General features: G+C 38.8%; 1 protein-coding gene across 1 annotated transcript; it reads left to right on the top strand.

The window, feature by feature from the left end:
* Window positions 1–45: 45 nt before the first annotated feature.
* LOC125267504 (uncharacterized protein DDB_G0290685-like) lies at window positions 46–19,220 on the top strand. Its single transcript, XM_048189204.1, has 13 exons — window positions 46–197; window positions 1,596–1,757; window positions 2,164–2,304; window positions 6,544–7,407; window positions 12,178–12,274; window positions 12,356–12,465; window positions 12,618–12,688; window positions 12,853–12,990; window positions 13,198–13,293; window positions 13,542–13,670; window positions 13,764–13,907; window positions 14,081–14,156; window positions 15,080–19,220. The coding sequence occupies exons 2-13, from the start codon at window positions 1,679–1,681 to the stop codon at window positions 18,919–18,921; spliced, it is 5,787 nt and encodes a 1,928-aa protein (XP_048045161.1). The 5' UTR covers window positions 46–197; window positions 1,596–1,678; the 3' UTR covers window positions 18,922–19,220.
* Window positions 19,221–20,212: the final 992 nt, after the last annotated feature.

Below are 20,212 nucleotides of genomic sequence, written 5' to 3'. Positions count from 1 at the left end.
TTTTTTACACTTCGATTCATCCGTCCTCGTTTCTTTTTCTTTCGTTCCATCAGGGAGGAGCTAAAAAATATCAAATAAGGAAAGAGAAAAAATCCATGCAGTAATTTAGACATGAAAGTGCACATTACTTGTGTCAATATCAGTGAACTTGACAGTGAAATAATTCAATCTTCTTCTGCGACCTGCACAATCTCAAGGTAAGTCTTCAATTATCAATAAATGATTTTCTTTTGTATCCGAAGTGTGCATGAGACATTTCAAGAACACCATTAAACATTCGATGTAGATTAAATCGTAGTTTGAAACGTTTACACCTATGTAAATGAATGTTAAACATCATACAAACATACTGTTTTTATATAAACCTAATATTAAGCATTGCAGTTTTGTATTCATTATATACATAATTCATAATAAGTATATTCATTCCAAACATAACAGAACTTTGATTAGAAAAACGTAAATTAGGAATGATTGTTTACTTACATGCCGAAATGACCATAATTCAGAAATTCTTAATGTTCAAAAACTATTGCAACATCAACCTCTTTGATCTGTGTGTTTAAATGCAATATCTTAATCCACTTATGCTTCATAACTGACATGCAACATCTAGCAAATGCCTAAAACGGTGTTATTTTACTGTAGAAAGGTTTGTCCATTGGCCATTACCCTGATTTATACAAGCCCATTTTCAGAAAAGTAGAGACACTTTTGTAAAATGCAATAAAATCTGTGATTTGTTAATTGTTTTGAAACTTTATTCAACTGAAAAAGTACAAAGAAATTACTTTTAATGTTTTTGCTGACCAACTTGATTGTATTTTGTAAATCCAAACCAATTTTGAATTTGATGGCTGTAGTACACTCACAAAAAATGTTAAGAAACAGGCAAATAAAGTGAAATGTGTATAGAAACGCAGCCTCAGATGGTCTAAAAGACAGTGGAAATTTGTGCTGTGGTCAGACGAGTCCATGTTTTAGTTTGTTTTGGGAAAATGGAGTTCTCAATCCCAAAGAAAGACAAAAGGGACCAGATCCAGATCAGCAACTGGTAGAAAAGCAAACATCTGCCATGGCACGAGGGTGCACCAGTGCAAACGGCATGGGTGACTTGCATGTATGAAGGAATCATTGACGTGGATGGAGACGTATATTGGGATTTTAGAGAAACATATGCTGCCATCAAGATGATGTCTTTTCCCAGGAAGTCCATTATTAGAGCGAAACACTGTCAGGCCTTACATGCTACAACAGCATGGCGTCATAAACACAGAGTATGTGTGCTTGACTGGCCTGCAACAACTGCAACAATCCGCAATTGAAAAGTGATAAATATGCCTCAGTTTTTGTTTTTTTTGCAGGCATCAAATTAAAAATGTTCTTACAAAATACACTTAAGTTGGCCAGTGAAAACAATGTGTATCTTTTCTTCATGTTAAAGAGAATCACAGATACTTGTTTTTATTGTATTTTACAAAATGTCCCAACTTTTCTGGAAATGGGGTTGTTCCTTTAACAGAATTCTACTCAATTGGATTCAATTATGTATGTATTTATAGCTATCTAAAAGTGAATGTGAGAAACTTTTTTAGTTTGCAGAGGATGCCATCCTGGCTGGTTCACCTGATTTCAAACAGAGAAGAGTATAAGAGATAATAAGACTGGATTTGGGAACATGGAAATTAACAAGCCTGCACACCTGGAAGTTAATTTGTATTTGGTAGCATTTGGAATACTGACATTACTTGTGACAGGTAATTCAATTACACTTTTAAATTCAATTAAATTCTTTACTCATCCTCTTGTTATTCCAGACCCTTATGATTTCTTTGGTGGAAGACAATACATTTTAAAGAATGTTGATGCTACTCTTTTCTTTAATATAATCATTTGATGTTTAAAAAATTACATTTTTATGAAATCCTACTATCTTACATTCTGCAAAGTAAAAACCATAATTTGCTCTAATATCATATTTTATTTGGGTTATTACATAGTGAACATAACATTTAACCTTTTTCATTATGTGCATTCAATTATATTTTAAGCTGTCATCATAATATTGTGTTTAACATGAAGCCTAATATTCAGCAGTGTTTCCATTCTAATTATTTTCCTGTTTGTTGCTAAAACAGTTTACTTTGGTTTTATTCCCTACAGTATCATCTGTGTTTATTTGTCTGAATCGCTGCTCAAAGAGAAGACGCAACAGAAATGAGCCAAAGGAATATCCTCTTGAGTCAGTGAGAGTGGACAGTGATGAGAAGCAAAAAGAATCTCTGCTGATAGAAGAAACTGATGGTAAAAGCACATGCAGTAAAAGTCTGTTTTCAGTGTATCCACAATCAAAACACTCTCATGAACACCAATGGAGAACTTTCTGCATATATACTGAAATGGTGCCATTGGCACATTTATTATATGTCATTCTGATGACATTTTTTAACTCATTTTGGAGCATCAAATTACTTTTCCCAAAGTAAAATGTTACATTTCAAGCTAGAAATACCCAAAGAATAATGAACGAACACTGCACTTTTTCCATAAAACAACCACTGAGTTCTGGATTGTCGAGGATTCCTCGTCAGAGGTGGAAAGTTGTAGTTTGTGGAAAATCTTCGGGTTTGGGTGGGCCAAATGTAATTAGCAATTAGTTTCTGTAATTTAATTACTTTTAAGCAGTTGTGGACAAAGTACTCAAGATAGATTTTCAACACAGGCTCATTTGACAAACGTACCTTTGTCAACATGTTTGCAAAATGCAAAATACGTACCAAAACATACATATCACTGCAGTTCCTAACAGTTCACGAGTTCGTTTCCTCATAAAATCTTTAAGCAAATAAGGTTAAGCGTATTTGGCTTGCCGTCTGCTGTGGAGGGGCTTGAGGAAGCAGCTTCAACTCGAGCTTGGATATACCACCCAGGGACTACTAGTGCCTGGAAGAGGAGTGCGATGGATGAGATGCCTAAATTATGTGGTGGATTTGGGGAGGTGGAGGGATATTGAAACAACTGATGCCAGAGCAGGGTGAGTAGCTGCTTATATGCTCTGGTCGTAATTGAAAGATTAGGGTTCCCTCCTCTTGAAATTATGTTTGAATTTCACTAATTGAAACATTAGATGGGTTCACTCCTCCCGAAATTACGTTGTGAACTTCACAAATGAACACTAGAGACAGTAAAACAGCAAGTGCTTTTAATAATTTTCACACACAATTATGATTACAGGGCCAGATTTTCGATTAATCAAGACTTCTTTTCACGTGGCTCCTTGCACAATTATGTTATGATCTCAAAACACTTTTTGCCATATTGCATGAAGTGTAAATGAATATATTTTGGAGTTTGCATCACTTATCCAGCTCCATATGTTCAGTTTACTGATGTAAGTTTGCTCGGTGGCTCAGCTGGTATAGAACTGTACTTGCGATTGCGAAGAGCTCAGGTATGAATCCAGTGAAAGACGAGTCATGGTAAAAGAGTTCATAATCAAGCTAAAATGCCATTTTGTTAACACTATCGGGTAGGTTTAGGGTTTAGTGTATGTGTACGTTATTAAACGTTATTGTTATTGTACGTTATTGAGCTTTAAGCTTTTAGAACCACTCATTTCAGTTCAGACCTGCGTTGATACGTACAAACTCCAACGTAACATAGCTTTGCCATGTTCACATTCATCTGTTCCGGAAAAAAACTAAACATGCTTTTAGCACCACTCACTGGACATTTCACTTTGAAACTGTTGCGAAACGTGCACTAAGCATCGTATTTTGCATTTTGCAAAAATGTTGACACAGGTACTTTTTTCTAATAAGCCTGGGCTGTGATTTTTAATGTAATAAAGTATTAAAAGCAAAAAAATACTGATCGATGAATGTTTATTTTGCAGTTTTAACTGTCCATCCTACTGCTTAAAATATGTTGACCAAATATAATGTACTAGACACACAGAGAGAGCTTAACTCTTTCCCAGCCATTAACACCATTCTGTGTTTTCACTCTTATGTGGCAGGTGGCGCTAATACACATATTCTGAACAAGTACTAAATCTACTGATCAAAACACATGCAAAGAAGAAGCATTTAATGTCATTTGTAAGCAGATATATGTAAAATAGAGCAAATAATCAATGAGGTTCATTCTCGTGTTACGCAACACGTTTGAGCTTCCGCAAGAACCAATGAGGTTCATGCTCATGTTACGCATCACGTTTGAGCTTCCGCAAGAACCAATGAGGTTCATTCTCGTGTTACGCAACACGTTTGAGCTTCCGCAAGAACCAATGAGGTTCATGCTCATGTTACGCATCACGTTTGAGCTTCAGCAAGAACCAGTGAGGTTCATTCTCGTGTTACGCAACACGTTTGAGCTTCCGCAAGAACCAATGAGGTTCATTCTCGTGTTACGCAACACGTTTGAGCTTCAGCAAGAACCAATGAGGTTCATGCTCATGTTACGCATCACGTTTGAGCTTCAGCAAGAACCAATGAGGTTCATGCTCATGTTACGCAGCACGTTTGAGCTTCCGCAAAAACCAATGAGGTTCATTCTCGTGTTACGCAGCACGTTTGAGCTTCCGCAAGAACCAATGAGGTTCATTCTCGTGTTACGCAGCACGTTTGAGCTTCCGCAAGAACCAATGAGGTTCATTCTCGTGTTACGCAGCACGTTTGAGCTTCCGCAAAAACCAATGAGGTTCATTCTTGTGTTACGCAGCACGTTTGAGCTTCAGCAAGAACCAGTGAGGTTCATTCTCGTGTTACGCATCACGTTTGAGCTTCCGCAAGAACCAATGAGGTTCATTCTCGTGTTACGCAGCACGTTTGAGCTTCCGCAAAAACCAATGAGGTTCATTCTCGTGTTACGCAGCACGTTTGAGCTTCCGCAAGAACCAATGAGGTTCATTCTCGTGTTACGCATCACGTTTGAACTTCCTCAAAAACCAATGAGGTTCATTCTCGTGTTACGCATCACGTTTGAGCTTCCGCAAAAACCAATGAGGTTCATTCTCGTGTTACGCAGCACGTTTGAACTTCCTCAAAAACCAATGATGTTCATTCTCATGTTACGCAACACGTTTGAGCTTCCGCAAGAACCAATGAGGTTCATTCTCGTGTTACGCAGCACATTTGAGCTTCCACAAGAACCAATGAGGTTCATGCTCGTGTTACGCAGCACGTTTGAGCTTCAGCAAGAACCAATGATGTTCATTCTCATGTTACGCATCACGTTTGAACTTCCGCAAGAACCAGTGAGGTTCATTCTCGTGTTACGCAGCACGTTTGAGCTTCCGCAAGAACCAGTGAGGTTCATTCTCGTGTTACGCAGCACGTTTGAGCTTCCACAAGAACCAGTGAGGTTCATTCTCGTGTTACGCAGCACGTTTGAGCTTCCACAAGAACCAATGAGGTTCATTCTCATGTTACGCATCACGTTTGAGCTTCCGCAAGAACCAATGAGGTTCATTCTCGTGTTACGCAGCACGTTTGCGCTTCCGCAAGAACCAGTGAGGTTCATTCTCATGTTACGCAGCACGTTTGAGCTTCCACAAGAACCAATGAGGTTCATTCTCATGTTACGCATCACGTTTGAGCTTCCGCAAGAACCAATGAGGTTCATTCTCGTGTTACGCAGCACGTTTGAGCTTCCGCAAGAACCAGTGAGGTTCATTCTCGTGTTACGCATCACGTTTGAGCTTCCGCAAGAACCAGTGAGGTTCATTCTAGTGTTACGCGTCACGTTTGAGCTTCCGCAAGAACCAATGAGGTTCATTCTCGTGTTACGCATCACGTTTGAGCTTCCGCAAGAACCAGTGAGGTTCATTCTCATGTTACGCATCACGTTTGAACTTCCTCAAAAACCAATGAGGTTCATTCTCATGTTACGCATCACGTTTGAAATTCCACAAGAACCAATGAGGTTCATTCTCGTGTTACGCATCACATTTGAGCTTCCGCATATAAGCAGCTGCTTACTTCTCTTCAGTCTCAGCTGTTCCAGCATCCCTCCACCTCCCCAACTCCACCTTCATCTCAGGTACCTTGCCCTGTGTAATCAAATCCTATATTTATTCACTGGGGGGGGTGTATCAGAGCTCGAGTTAAAGATGCTTCATCGAGCCCCTCCTCAGTGGACAGCAAGCCAAATTAGCTAACCTAATATCCTAAAGATTATATGGGCAAACGAACTTGTTAAAGCTGCATTATGGCAAAGGTTTTTGCAACGTAAGACAAATGTTTGCTTTTGAGATGTGTTTGTGATATTTTGAATGCAGTGCTTCATTTTGCAAGAGATGTGAGACATTTTGCATTTTGTGTGTGCAATTTACAGATTTGTCTGTAAAGTTTTAGAAAAAAAGAAGCAAAGTTTTGAAAAAGTGTAAGCAGTTGAAAAAAATTGTCTTATTTTAAAATCTGTTCAGATTTTAATTTGTGTGTAGTACAATCCCGCCTTTACTTGCTCAGCAATATCCCCACTGTTGTAGATAAATGGATAAATGTTTTAAATGTAATACATTTACACTTCAATACATTTTAGGTTCAAGTGGAGACACAGAGCTTGAGAAAAAAAAGCAAGATGAGATGAAAAGTGAACAAGTGGAATGGAAGAAACAGAAACAAGAGGAAAAACTGAGAAGAGAAGAAGAGGAGAGACAGAAACTAGAAGAAAAACTGAGAAGAGAAGAAGAGGAGAGACAGAAACTACAGGAAAAACTGAGAAGAGAAGAAGAGGAGAGACAGAAACTAGAGGAAAGACTGAGAAGAGAAGAAGAGGAGAGACAGAAACTAGAGGAAAGACTGAGAAGAGAAGAAGAGGAGAGACAGAAACAAAAGGAAAATCTGAGAAAAGAAGAAGAGATACAAAAACTGAGAAGAGAAGAAGAGGAGGGACAGAAACAAGAGGAAAGACTGAGAAAAGAAGAAGAGGAGAGACAGAAACAAGAGGAAAAACTGAGACAAGAAGAAAATGAGAGGCAGAAACTAGAGGAAAAACTGAGAACAAATGAAGAGGAGAGACAGAAACTAGAGGAAAAACTGAGACAAGAAGAAAAGGAGAGACAGAATCTAGAGGAAAAACTGAGAAGAGAAGAAGAGGAGAGACAGAAACAAGAGGAAAAACTGAGAAAAGAAGAAGAGAAGAGACAGAAACTAGAGGAAAAACTGAGAAGAGAAGAAGAGGAGAGACAGAAACAAGAGGAAAAACTGAGAAGAGAAGAAGAGGAGAGACAGAAACAAGAGGAAAAACTGAGACGAGAAGAAAAGGAGAGACAGAAACTAGAGGAAAAACTGAGAAGAGAAGAAGAGGAGAGACAGAAACAAGAGGAAAAACTGAGACGAGAAGAAAAGGAGAGACAGAAACTAGAGGAAAAACTGAGAAGAACAGAAGTGCAAAAACCAAAAGGTAACTAATAAACTCCAGTCCAGCTGATGATCACACAAAAAGTGAGTCAAAATGAAAACTAGCTAATTTTCTGCAACTCTTCTGGTGCTGTATCTGGTCTCTCTCTTTGAGAGCTTCTGACTCAGATACAGCACCGGCCGTTCTTGCCCCTCGACCACCTGAGACAGAATCATGCCCAGCCCCCTGTCCAATGCATCTGTCTGCAACATAAAGGAGAGATTAAAGTTAGGAGATTGTAAGCGCATCCCACCACACAGAGCAGCCTTCACTTAGGTTAAAGCCTGTTGGCACAACTCTGTCCACTATACTGGATCCAGTGCTTCCTTTTTAGTGAGATCAGTCAATGGGCTGGTGAGCTCTGAATAATTATATGCAAACCTACTACAATATCCTGCCATCCCCAGAAACTGATCACCTCCTTTTTGGTCATAGGGCTTGGGCAGGCTGCAATCAGGCTGTCTTATCAATTTGGGGACACACCTGCCCATGTCCCAAGTGGAAGCCCAGATAACATACCTCCACTCGCCCAAATGCACACTTCCTCGGGTTCACCGTGAGTCCAGCAATCGCCCCTCTCAGCGATCTCAGGACAGCCCACAGATGTTTGAGGTGTCGCTGCTAATCATTACTATATATTATAATGTCATCCAGATAGGCAGTGGCATACGCTGAATGGGACAAGAGGATTTTGTCCATGAGATGCTGAAAGGTGGCTGGAGCCCCAAGCAACCCGAACGTAAGGGTTACTAATTAGTGTAATCTGAACGGCGTAATGAAGGCTGTTTTTTCTTTGGACAAGGGCACCAAAGGGATTTGCCAATATCCCTTTGTCAAATCCAGTGTCTAATTAAAACAAACGGAACCTAACTAAACTGAGGCATTGGATAAGCATTGAATTTCGTCACAGTGTTCGCCTTCCTGTAATTTACACAGAAAATGAATGAGCCGTCTGTCTTGGGACCAAAACTATCATGATTGGCCAGTCGTTGTAAGACTCTTCTATTACAACTAACTCTAGCATCACTTTCAATTCCTCCTGCACCATTTTTTTCTTGTGTCCAGGTAAACGATAGGGTCAGCTGCATGCTACAACCCTGGGGATCATTTCGATACTGTGCTGTATAAGGTTCATGCGACCGGGCAGGGGTGAGAACCCAGGGACCAGTGCGAGTGGTTTGATTTAGATAGCCGCTTCTGGTCCTAGATCATCCTTGGCCGAAACGGCTGTCACTAGCTCAACGGGTGTCACCTCATTCCACTGTATTAGGATATTAAGGTGGTAATGCTGACATACATCGCCCCTGTCCGTTTGCCTGACCTCATAATTGAGATCCCCGCTGTGTAAACATAAAGGGTCCTTGCCACTTGGCGAGTATTTAGAACTACTAGATTTTGGAAGTAGCACAAGTACTTTATCCCCCAGTGCAAATTTACGTTGTCGTGTACCTTTATTGTACAGCTGACTTTGTTTGTCCTGAGTTTGCAGCAAATTCTCCACTGAGAGCCTCCCCAGCAACAGTTTTGCTTGAAAGTCCAGGATGTACTGAATTTCATTTCAGTTGTTTGAAGGCCCCTCCTCATATCCAATGCCCATTTTTGCATCAGTCTTTGATGAATAGAGGTTTGGTTACAGCCTCAATCCACCAAAGCCTAATATGTACCTACCTTAATAACCTACCTTAACCTACCTTAACTTTGGAATTTAGTACTGCTCAGCTTGACTGGGGGCAGCCAGCGGAGAGTCGGGACCTGAATCAAGGTCTCCACCTCCACGACTGGGCACTGGTTCTGGAAATGACCAAGGTCCCCCCATCTCCAGCATACTGGCCCAGGCTTCCCTGCCACCCTGGCAGCAGGAAGAGGGCCAATAGACTGGTGAAAAGAGGGGAAAACTGTGAATGGAGGGGAGGCCCACATGTCCCAGGTGTAAAGTCCGGGGGCACTCAGAAGTTAGAATGCCTCGTCCCCGAAGTGGAGGGCATGATGTTCCTTGACCTGGTAAAGGTACTGGGGCGAGAATGAGAAGGGAGAGAGAGAAGGGCTAGAGAAAGGGATATTAGGGAGGAGCTCTGGGCATGCCACCAGGTGATCCTCTGCAAACTGGATGGCCTGATTCAGCAACGTCGGATGTTGGCACTGGACCCAACTGGCCATTGCTCATGATCACACTGCTCCAACACCACTAGATAGACCACTTTCTCAACATTGCGGGTCTGGACCATCAACCACTTGCTGCAAGCGTCCCAGAGCTGTTGGGCCATCACGAAAGGTTGTCCCCTGTCCCCCAGCTCCACTGAGCAGAAGCACTGGCGAAGTTGTTCGGGGTGTGGCCGACCCGCAGGATGACCAGCTTGAGATCCTCGTAGACCGGGAGGGTTGGGATAGGTAGCTTTTGGCCGGCTACCTGGGCTTCCCTGGACAGCAGCAGAATCAGGCGCACCGACCAGCATGCATGGGGCCACCCACAAGCCTCAGCTGTTTTTTCAAAGAGGTCCTTGCCTCTGGCAAGCAACTTGACTAGCTTCGCAAGTGGTGTTGATGGGAGGACTGCATGGCGGCATGCCAACTTCTTTTTCCTGGGTTTCGGCACCAGTGTAGCAAGCTTCAAAGAGAAATGACAAAGAATTCGGTTTGGTGAGATTAATTCACAGTCTTTATTTTATTACAGTTTTTCTCAATTGATTTGACACATTTCTCCAAAGTAATGTAACTGCTCTCAAAACAGTTAACACAGTGATCTAAACACTCTCTTACCCTAGCCAAACAGTTCAACTTTAATGCAAAATAAAACACTGCATTTTTTTCTAGTAATGCATTTATCAAAAGTAAATACTAACTTCAAAACTACATGTGTATTGTCTATTGATTTTATTGATTTTCAGCTGTGGATGTACAAATACACCAACGGAAATACATGTTTATTGTAATGTTTTTCCAACAGGTTTTGTTATATTGGTCATTGACAAATAAAGCTTCAAAAAAGGTATTTAAAAAAAAAAAATCTTTTCAAAAATTATGAAATGCATATTTTTGAGTCATATTTTTGTTTAAACAAGTTTTTTTTTTTTTTTTTTTTACTTTTTTGTCAGGTGGTAAAACCAAATATTTGTAAATATATATTGTATCATTGTACCACCTGACATGGAAAGTGTACCAACCAACTGATATTTGATATTAGCAGTTTTTATCAGTATTCTACAAACCTTTTCACTCTGCTTCAATGATGTATTGATTTCCTCTGGATGTTGCATTATCAGGCTTAATGTTATTACCTTGTCAATTCATATAAAACAGCCATGTTTGTCAGTTGTGCCACCCTGACATCTTAGAATATACAAAGTGCTGTGTGAAAGCTTTTATTTATCTATCTCAACTGCTTTAAAACTACTGAAATTTATAAAAAAAAAACAAATTATATTTATATTCAAACAAAATTATGCCAAAGTATTTTATTTTAAATGTCTTATAAATAAAACACCATGGGCGGGGTGTTTTTTCTATTCTAATCTCTTCTCCTCCTTTTTTACATCCTCCTCTCTCCTCATATGATCTCCCTCTCTCTGTTCCACTCTCCCTTACCTTTTCATTACACCCCTTCCATACCCACACCACCACCTTTATACTTACACCTCATTATTTTCCCCTTCTCTTGCATATTCTTTTTCTTTTCTTGCTCTATGTATACCTTCCCTTTCATAATTTCCCTGTTACTTTATGCAATTGTGATAAATAGATAGAAAAACTGAATTTCCTGTATTCTGTGCATTATTAATCAAGCAGTTATCATTTTGGGGCCCGTTGAAAACATACCAAATGCATTTGATAATATGACAAATTCCAGAGTTTTGTTTATTATGTTTGGACAAATGGTACAGAAATGTTTGTGAATTGTGTAAAGCCAATAAAAAAAGCTGTGATTATTTTTTCCTTATTTATTAAAGTTTTGGTTCGATGTATTAACTATTATGAAAACATTTGAGAACTTTGTGCATAGTGTTTTGAGAAAATTATTCACATGCAATTTGTGTAATATAAATGTACAATCTGTGTAGGACAATTAAAAAAAGATCAGATAACTGTTTTGAGAAAAACTTTAACTCAAAAGAGAGTTACAGTCCAGAAACTCAGGACAACAAAAACACGGGGTAAGAATCTCTCCCAGGTCTGATGGATACTGACCCATGTTAGTGTTAGACAGGTGTTAGTCATCATGCACTTGAACCACTTCTTACCGCTCATCACCACACTACAGACTTCACTTTACCACACCCCCCTCACCACAGACGTATTGCGGGCACTCCAGTGGACTCTGGTCATGCCCTCTTTGGTCCCGCTGTGGCCTAATGCAACAGCTCTGCGATGATGAGGAGGATGAGGCTTTCAATTTATGTCTACGTGGCCATCTAACTCTCCTGCCACAGGACATAATTTCCAGTGTGCCAGCAGAACAGATTTCAATGGGAGTGTCTCTGATTTCATGATGACATTTCATTGATCATTCAGTACTAAATGTATTTCTGCAATGAACCATAAAATGTCAAACGACAAAGAAAGTGCAAAAAGACCGCTGTTTCTCCTAGATGCAGTAGCCAAATGCACAACGTGTACAGTATTTCAATCAGAATTATGTTATGTTTTGAACCGGACACTTTGGTTACACAAGAAAGTCATTGTAAATCAAACATCTATACACCTGTACATATGTTAACTCTCTATTTCACACTTCCATTTCAAAGATCATTAATATTTAAATCACTTTGATTTTTAAAGGAAATATTGGATTAAGAAATCAAGGGGCCACATGCTATCTGAACTCACTGCTGCAGACACTTTTCATGACAGAAGATTTCAGAAATACTGTGGAACGGTGAGATTATTCATTGTATTCATTAGGTTATCATTAATGCTGCTGAATAAAATATTCAGCTATAACTGTTCTGTTTTACAGGTTATTCAAACCAATTGATGTTCACATTGCACAATTATTTATGGATTTAAAGTCTGGGAAGAGAAGCGTTGCCACCACTGAGAGAATCACACCTGAACTTGAAATTAATGGTTTGTATTTATCATTCACACAAAAACTCTTGGAATGAAAATTTGTTCAAATTTAATGGTGAATTTAAATGTTGACACTGAAAAACAATAATGTCATTCTGTTATTGTCTAAAAGTGTGAATATTATTTATACTATTTTAAATTATCATCAGTTTGTGAGCAGCAGGATGCAGCAGAATATTTCCAGAAGATAATGAACATGGTGAATCCAGAGATGGCGAAGGTATTCAGATCAAATATTATTAAATGTGTTTTGGCTGGATTGTGTTAGATATTACAGGGCTGATGATGAGAAATAAGTGACACTGTAAATCTATAGAAATGTAGTCTATTGTGATGGATGAAATGATGCTCTGCAGAAGATAATGTCAATAAACATATTTTCAGGTATACCAGGGAGAGTTTGAGCACAAAACCATGTGTAAAAATCCAGGAAAAGAGCATCCACTTGTGACGCGTCATGAATCTTTTTACATTATTCCCATCTGTATGGAAACGAATGACACGGATTCTCCAATAAACATGGTAAGCATTTTCTGAGGGATGACACTGCTAAACCTCTTCACTATCCAACATATTCAGGAACTTTTATAACATTTATTCAGACATTACACATTCAACAGCATCAAATATCAGATGTCCAATTAAAAGTTTATATTTATCCATCAATTTTTGGTTTTTAATAAAAAAAAAAAAAGGATTAAAAAAAAAAAACTGTTTATTGTGTTTCAGCAAAGCTGTTTTGACTCATATTTTGAACCAATCAAGACATGTGAGGAGGATCAAGTGAAATGCCCAACTTGTAAAGAGATGGTGAACACGGAAATAGTGAGTCTTAACTTCTTATAAAGAATATTTTATTTTAGTTTAATGTATTAAATGTCGTATTTCACACTATGGCTTGGACATTACATTTATTTTTTCCTACATTTATTGCATTGCTGTACACAATAGACTGACTAAAATTGTGTAGAGAAGAACCAGTAACACAGATCATACTATATTTGAGGATGGCAGATTACTTAAACGAACATTTATTATAATCTGTTTTTTCTGTTTGTTTTCTTTTCTTTCAGAAGTGTGATATACATAAACTTCCTCCAGTTCTGGTTGTGCAGCTGGAGAGATTTCAACTGGATTATTACACCATGAGATACAAGAAGAACAAGTCTACAGTGGAAATTCAGTTCATGTTATCAGTGAAAGTAGGTTGAATTTGTGTTTATATGAAGGATTAAAATGAAAAGAAAAATTGTAATATGTCCAGCCTTAAATAATGTCACTCTGTGTTTCCTCAGGATGACAGTGGAGCTCAACACCAGTATGATTTGTTTGCTGTTGTGAAACACACTGGATCCTTTGATGGAGGACATTATTATGCTGTCATCAGGTCATTTGAGGATCATCAGTGGTATGAGTTTAATGACAGCTCTGTACGCAAGGTGAACTCTTTTTGATATTTTTGACAAAAAATGATTCCTGATATTCAATATGTATTTTGGTTACACTTTACAACATGAACAGTACTTTCACAGCATGTGTTTATATTAAAGAGCACGTGTTCATGTCTTGTGGTGTGTTGTAATGTTTTTATGTTTCTTTTTGCCCTTTCCAGATACCTGATTTAAAAAACCCCTTCCGCTGTAATGAGGCCTACTTTCTTCTCTACAAAAAAAGATCACATGAGTCAGGTATCTATTAACTGATACTAATTAACAAACCAGAAACAAATAAACAATCTGAAGGGTGTACTCAGAAAGAGACTATTCAAGGAAAATGACTTAAACAATGTTAATAGCCCCGTTTCCACCGAAATTACCCAGTACAATTTGTCCCAGGAACTATTTTTCCCACAGACCTGCTGACGAATCAAACCTCTGTTCAGGATAACAATGGCCTGTGCACACAGCGAGGTTTATATAGAGTAAAAATGAGCATGAAATGAGCTTGACTGACCTGCACAAAAACCAGAGCTGAACCTCATTAATTCTGATGAAAATGTATCATTCTTAATGACATTTTAGACAATCTAATTTTATGATAAAACAAAACTGGTGTCAGAGCGTGTTAGGACTAGCCAACAATTACATTCCTGAAGGAACAGTTAACCCAGTAATGAAATTAATTCATAAACTAATCTTTTACTCCCTCTCATGTCATCCCAGATATGTATGACTTTCTTCTGTTGAACACAACAAAGATTTTTAGTGGAATATCTCAGCTCTTTTGGTCCATACAATTCAAGTCAATAGCAACCAAAATGTTTCAGAACACTGGAGACTACTTTTATACTACTTTTTACTTTTATACTGCCTTTATGTAATTTCTTGAGTGCTACAACTTTGGTCCCCGTTCACTTCCATTGTTTTTACACTTGTAAGATGGCATGAGGATGAGTAGATAATGAGAGAACTTTCATTTTTGCTTTATCTATTCCTTTAACCCTGATTTCAGATGCTTTTAAATTTAAAATACTTATTAAGCCAAAAAACAAGTTGTGCTTTGACACAGTAGATATGGCTAGCTTGAAATAAGCTTTTTTTTTCTTATTTCTTCTAAATAAATGTGGAAATCTGCTATAATTAACATGTCCCACTCCCCCTTTCTGTTTCAGCTGCAAAACCCAACAAATGTGATAATCTAGATGGTGCTCAACATGCAGTGAAACACTCTGAATCTGTACCACAAACTGTGTCAAAAGAGGGAATAAAGCAAAAGCCTGATGACAGTGACAAACAATCAAGAAATGAGACACAAACTATATCCTGCTCTGATCCTCAACCTACACTAAATGTTCTTCATGATCCAGAGAATCAGTCAGAAGATGAGAATAAAGAGACTGATGCATCAGATGAATCTAAACCTGCATCACAATCTGTGTCAGAAGAGAAAATAAAGCAAAAAACAGATGAATGTGCAAAACAGACAAGCAATGAGACAGGAGAAGATGCATCTGAATCTGACCCTGATCCTAAACCTGCAGTAAATGATCCTCTAGATCCAGAGAATCAGTCAGAAGATGAGAATAAAGACACTGATGCATCAGATGAATCTAAACCTGCATCACAATCTGTGTCAGAACAGAAAATAAAGCCAAAAACAGATGAATGTGCAAAACAGACAAGCAATGAGACAGGAGAAGATGCATCTGAATCTGACCCTGATCCTAAACCTGCAGTAAATGATCCTCTAGATCCAGAGAATCAGTCAGACGATGAGAATAATGAGACTGATGCAACAGCAAACACCCAACAAACACCATCAGGTGAATCTGAACCTGCATCACAATCTGTGTCAGAACAGAAAATGAAGCAAAAAACAGATGAATGTGCAAAACAGTCAAATAATGAAACAGAAGAAGATGCATCTGAATCTGACCCTGATCCTAAACCTGCAGTAAATGCTCCTGGAGATCCAGATAATCAGTCAGAAGATGAGAATAATGAGACTGATGCAACAGCAAACACCCAACAAACACCATCAGGTGAATCTGAACCTGCATCACAATCTGTGTCAGAAGAGAAAATAAAGCCAAAAAACAACAAATGTGCAAAACAAACAAGCAATGAAACAGAAGAAGATGCATCTGGATCTGACCCTGATCCTAAACCAGCAGTAAATGCTCCTGGAGATCCAGATAATCAGTCAGAAGATGAGAATAATGAGACTGATGCAACAGCAAACACCCAACAAACACCATCAGGTGAATCTAAACCTGCATCACAATCTGAGTCAGAGGAGAAAATAAAGCCAAAAACAGATGAATGTGCAAAACAAACAAGCAATGAGACAGGAGAAGATGCATCTGAATCTGACCCTGATCCTAAACCTGCAGTAAATGATCCTCTAGATCCAGAGAATCAGTCAGACGATGAGAATAATGAGACTGATGCAACAGCAAACACCCAACAAACACCATCAGGTGAATCTGAACCTGCATCACAATCTGTGTCAGAAGAGAAAATAAAGCCAAAAAACAACAAATGTGCAAAACAAACAAGCAATGAAACAGAAGAAGATGCATCTGGATCTGACCCTGATCCTAAACCTGCAGTAAATGCTCCTGGAGATCCAGATAATCAGTCAGAAGATGAGAATGAAGAGACAGACTCAACAGCAAACACCCAACAAACACCATCAGGTGAATCTAAACCTGCATCACAATCTGAGTCAGAGGAGAAAATAAAGCCAAAAACAGATGAATGTGCAAAACAAACAAGCAATGAAACAGGAGAAGATGCATCTGAATCTGACCCTGATCCTAAACCTGCAGTAAATGATCCTCTAGATCCAGAGAATCAGTCAGACGATGAGAATAATGAGACTGATGCAACAGCAAACACCCAACAAACACCATCAGGTGAATCTGAACCTGCATCACAATCTGTGTCAGAAGAGAAAATAAAGCCAAAAACAGATGAATGTGCAAAACAAACAAGCAATGAAACAGGAGAAGATGCATCTGAATCTGACCCTGATCCTAAACCTGCAGTAAATGCTCCTGGAGATCCAGATAATCAGTCAGAAGATGAGAATGAAGAGACAGACTCAACAGCAAACACCCAACAAACACCATCAGGTGAATCTGAACCTGCATCACAATCTGTGTCAGAAGAGAAAATAAAGCCAAAAAACAACAAATGTGCAAAACAAACAAGCAATGAAACAGAAGAAGATGCATCTGGATCTGACCCTGATCCTAAACCTGCAGTAAATGCTCCTGGAGATCCAGATAATCAGTCAGAAGATGAGAATGAAGAGACAGACTCAACAGCAAACACCCAACAAACACCATCAGGTGAATCTGAACCTGCATCACAATCTGTGTCAGAACAGAAAATAAAGCCAAAAACAGATGAATGTGCAAAACAAACAAGCAATGAAACAGGAGAAGATGCATCTGAATCTGACCCTGATCCTAAACCTGCAGTAAATGCTCCTGGAGATCCAGATAATCAGTCAGAAGATGAGAATGAAGAGACAGACTCAACAGCAAACACCCAACAAACACCATCAGGTGAATCTGAACCTGCATCACAATCTGAGTCAGAACAGAAAATGAAGCAAAAAACAGATGAATGTGCAAAACAAACAAGCAATGAGACAGGAGAAGATGCATCTGAATCTGACCGTGATCCTCAACCTGCAGTAAATGCTCCTGGAGATCCAGAGAATCAGTCAGAAGATGAGAATAAAGAGACTGACTCAACAGCAAACACCCAACAAACACCATCAGGTGAATCTGAACCTGCATCACAATCTGTGTCAGAAGAGAAAATAAAGCCAAAAAACAACAAATGTGCAAAACAAACAAGCAATGAAACAGAAGAAGATGCATCTGGATCTGACCCTGATCCTAAACCTGCAGTAAATGCTCCTGGAGATCCAGATAATCAGTCAGAAGATGAGAATGAAGAGACAGACTCAACAGCAAACACCCAACAAACACCATCAGGTGAATCTGAACCTGCATCACAATCTGAGTCAGAACAGAAAATGAAGCAAAAAACAGATGAATGTGCAAAACAAACAAGCAATGAGACAGGAGAAGATGCATCTGAATCTGACCGTGATCCTCAACCTGCAGTAAATGCTCCTGGAGATCCAGAGAATCAGTCAGAAGATGAGAATAAAGAGACTGACTCAACAGCAAACACCCAACAAACACCATCAGGTGAATCTGAACCTGCATCACAATCTGTGTCAGAAGAGAAAATAAAGCCAAAAAACAACAAATGTGCAAAACAAACAAGCAATGAAACAGGAGAAGATGCATCTGAATCTGACCCTGATCCTCAACCTGCAGTAAATGCTCCTGGAGATCCAGAGAATCAGTCAGAAGATGAGAATAAAGAGACTGATGCAACAGCAAACACCCAACAAACACCATCAGGTGAATCTGAACCTGCATCACAATCTGTGTCAGAAGAGAAAATAAAGCCAAAAAACAACAAATGTGCAAAACAAACAAGCAATGAAACAGGAGAAGATGCATCTGAATCTGACCCTGATCCTCAACCTGCAGTAAATGCTCCTGGAGATCCAGAGAATCAGTCAGAAGATGAGAATAAAGAGACTGACTCAACAGCAAACACCCAACAAACACCATCAGGTGAATCTGAACCTGCATCACAATCTGTGTCAGAAGAGAAAATAAAGCCAAAAAACAACAAATGTGCAAAACAAACAAGCAATGAAACAGGAGAAGATGCATCTGAATCTGACCCTGATCCTCAACCTGCAGTAAATGCTCCTGGAGATCCAGAGAATCAGTCAGAAGATGAGAATAAAGAGACTGATGCAACAGCAAACACCCAACAAACACCATCAGGTGAATCTGAACCTGCATCACAATCTGTGTCAGAACAGGAAATAAAGCAAAAAACCAACAAATGTGCAAAACAGTCAAATAATGAGAGACAGAAGCCACATCTGGATAATGTAGGAAAATTTTAAATGAACATTCTTTTTCTTTCTTTCTTTTTCTTTCTTTTTTTTTTTTTTTTTGCACGTTTAACATGCATATGATTTTAAGAACAAAATGTTTGAGAATATAGATTTATAGACTGAATATAGATTTAACCTCATGAACTAAGAAATCCAGGCTATTAACAGGAGGATTTTTCTGCAATCATATTAGAAAAAAAAATATATTGAATCATTACTGTTGTCCATGCATGTATTCTATATAAACTGCTGTAATCACCAATGAGGATTCTCTCTGAGATTCTCCCAGCCATGATTAAAGTATTTCAAAGGCATTGTCTGGAGTCTGTCTGGTTTCTGCTGTGCAGCAGGTTACTGGAACACTAGAGATATTTATTCTCAAGTGATAGAGTTCATAACGGGCGAGACGTCACCTGACTCAGAGCGGCTACACTTAGGCATCTGGGGTTACCGGTGTATCATTGTTGAGGTTACCAGAGTATAATATTAGTTTGATAGTACCAACTGTAGGTGTCTGGAAGACACAGGGTAGTTTAACTTAAGTTAGGTGTGCGTATGGGAATTTCTACCACAGGATCTAACTGTGATACTCAACCTACAGTAAATGTTCCTCAGGATCCAGAGAATCAGTCAGAAGATGAGAATAATAAGCTTGACTCAACAGCAAAAACCCAACAAACACCATCAGGTGAATCTAAAATGTAAATAAAGCAAAATCTACAAATGATGAAGAAAATGCAAAAAAAAAAAAATGATGTCAACTGATATTGAATATGGAAGATGAAGCAAAATCTATTTAACCATTTTTACCCTCGGTGGATTTCATGCTATTAAACCATCAGAGGTTTATTCTCAACAGGGCAAATTTTGCTGCAGTTGATTTTGATGTTCTAGGTATTATCAGCTGGCCTGAATTCTGAGATCTCAAAAGACGTGAAGGACTATAATGCATTAAGAGCTCGCTCAGTTACTGGGGAGATAAACCATTTAGTACTTTGTAAGTAATTAGCAAGATTTTAAAATCTATACGATGTTTAACAGGAAGCCAATGCAGTGTTGACAGAACCGAGCTAATATGGTCATACTTCCTAGTTCTAGTAAGAACTCTAGCTGCTGGAGTTTGTTTATTAAGCATGCAGGGCAACCACCCAGTAGAGCTTTAAAAAATGTTTTGGCTTAAACTAATTCTAATTTGCAAGTGAAGTTTAGTATTTGCAATTTTTGAACGTACACTGAAAGCTTTCTATCATGTACAGTGAGAATGAGTAACAAAATTACACACGGATCATTGAGATTTACA

Source organism: Megalobrama amblycephala, linkage group LG1 (genome assembly GCF_018812025.1).
Source record: "Megalobrama amblycephala isolate DHTTF-2021 linkage group LG1, ASM1881202v1, whole genome shotgun sequence".
Classification (NCBI taxonomy): domain Eukaryota; kingdom Metazoa; phylum Chordata; class Actinopteri; order Cypriniformes; family Xenocyprididae; genus Megalobrama; species Megalobrama amblycephala.
Note: the sequence above shows the minus strand (reverse complement) of the source record. Positions and strands in the feature narration are given on the sequence as shown.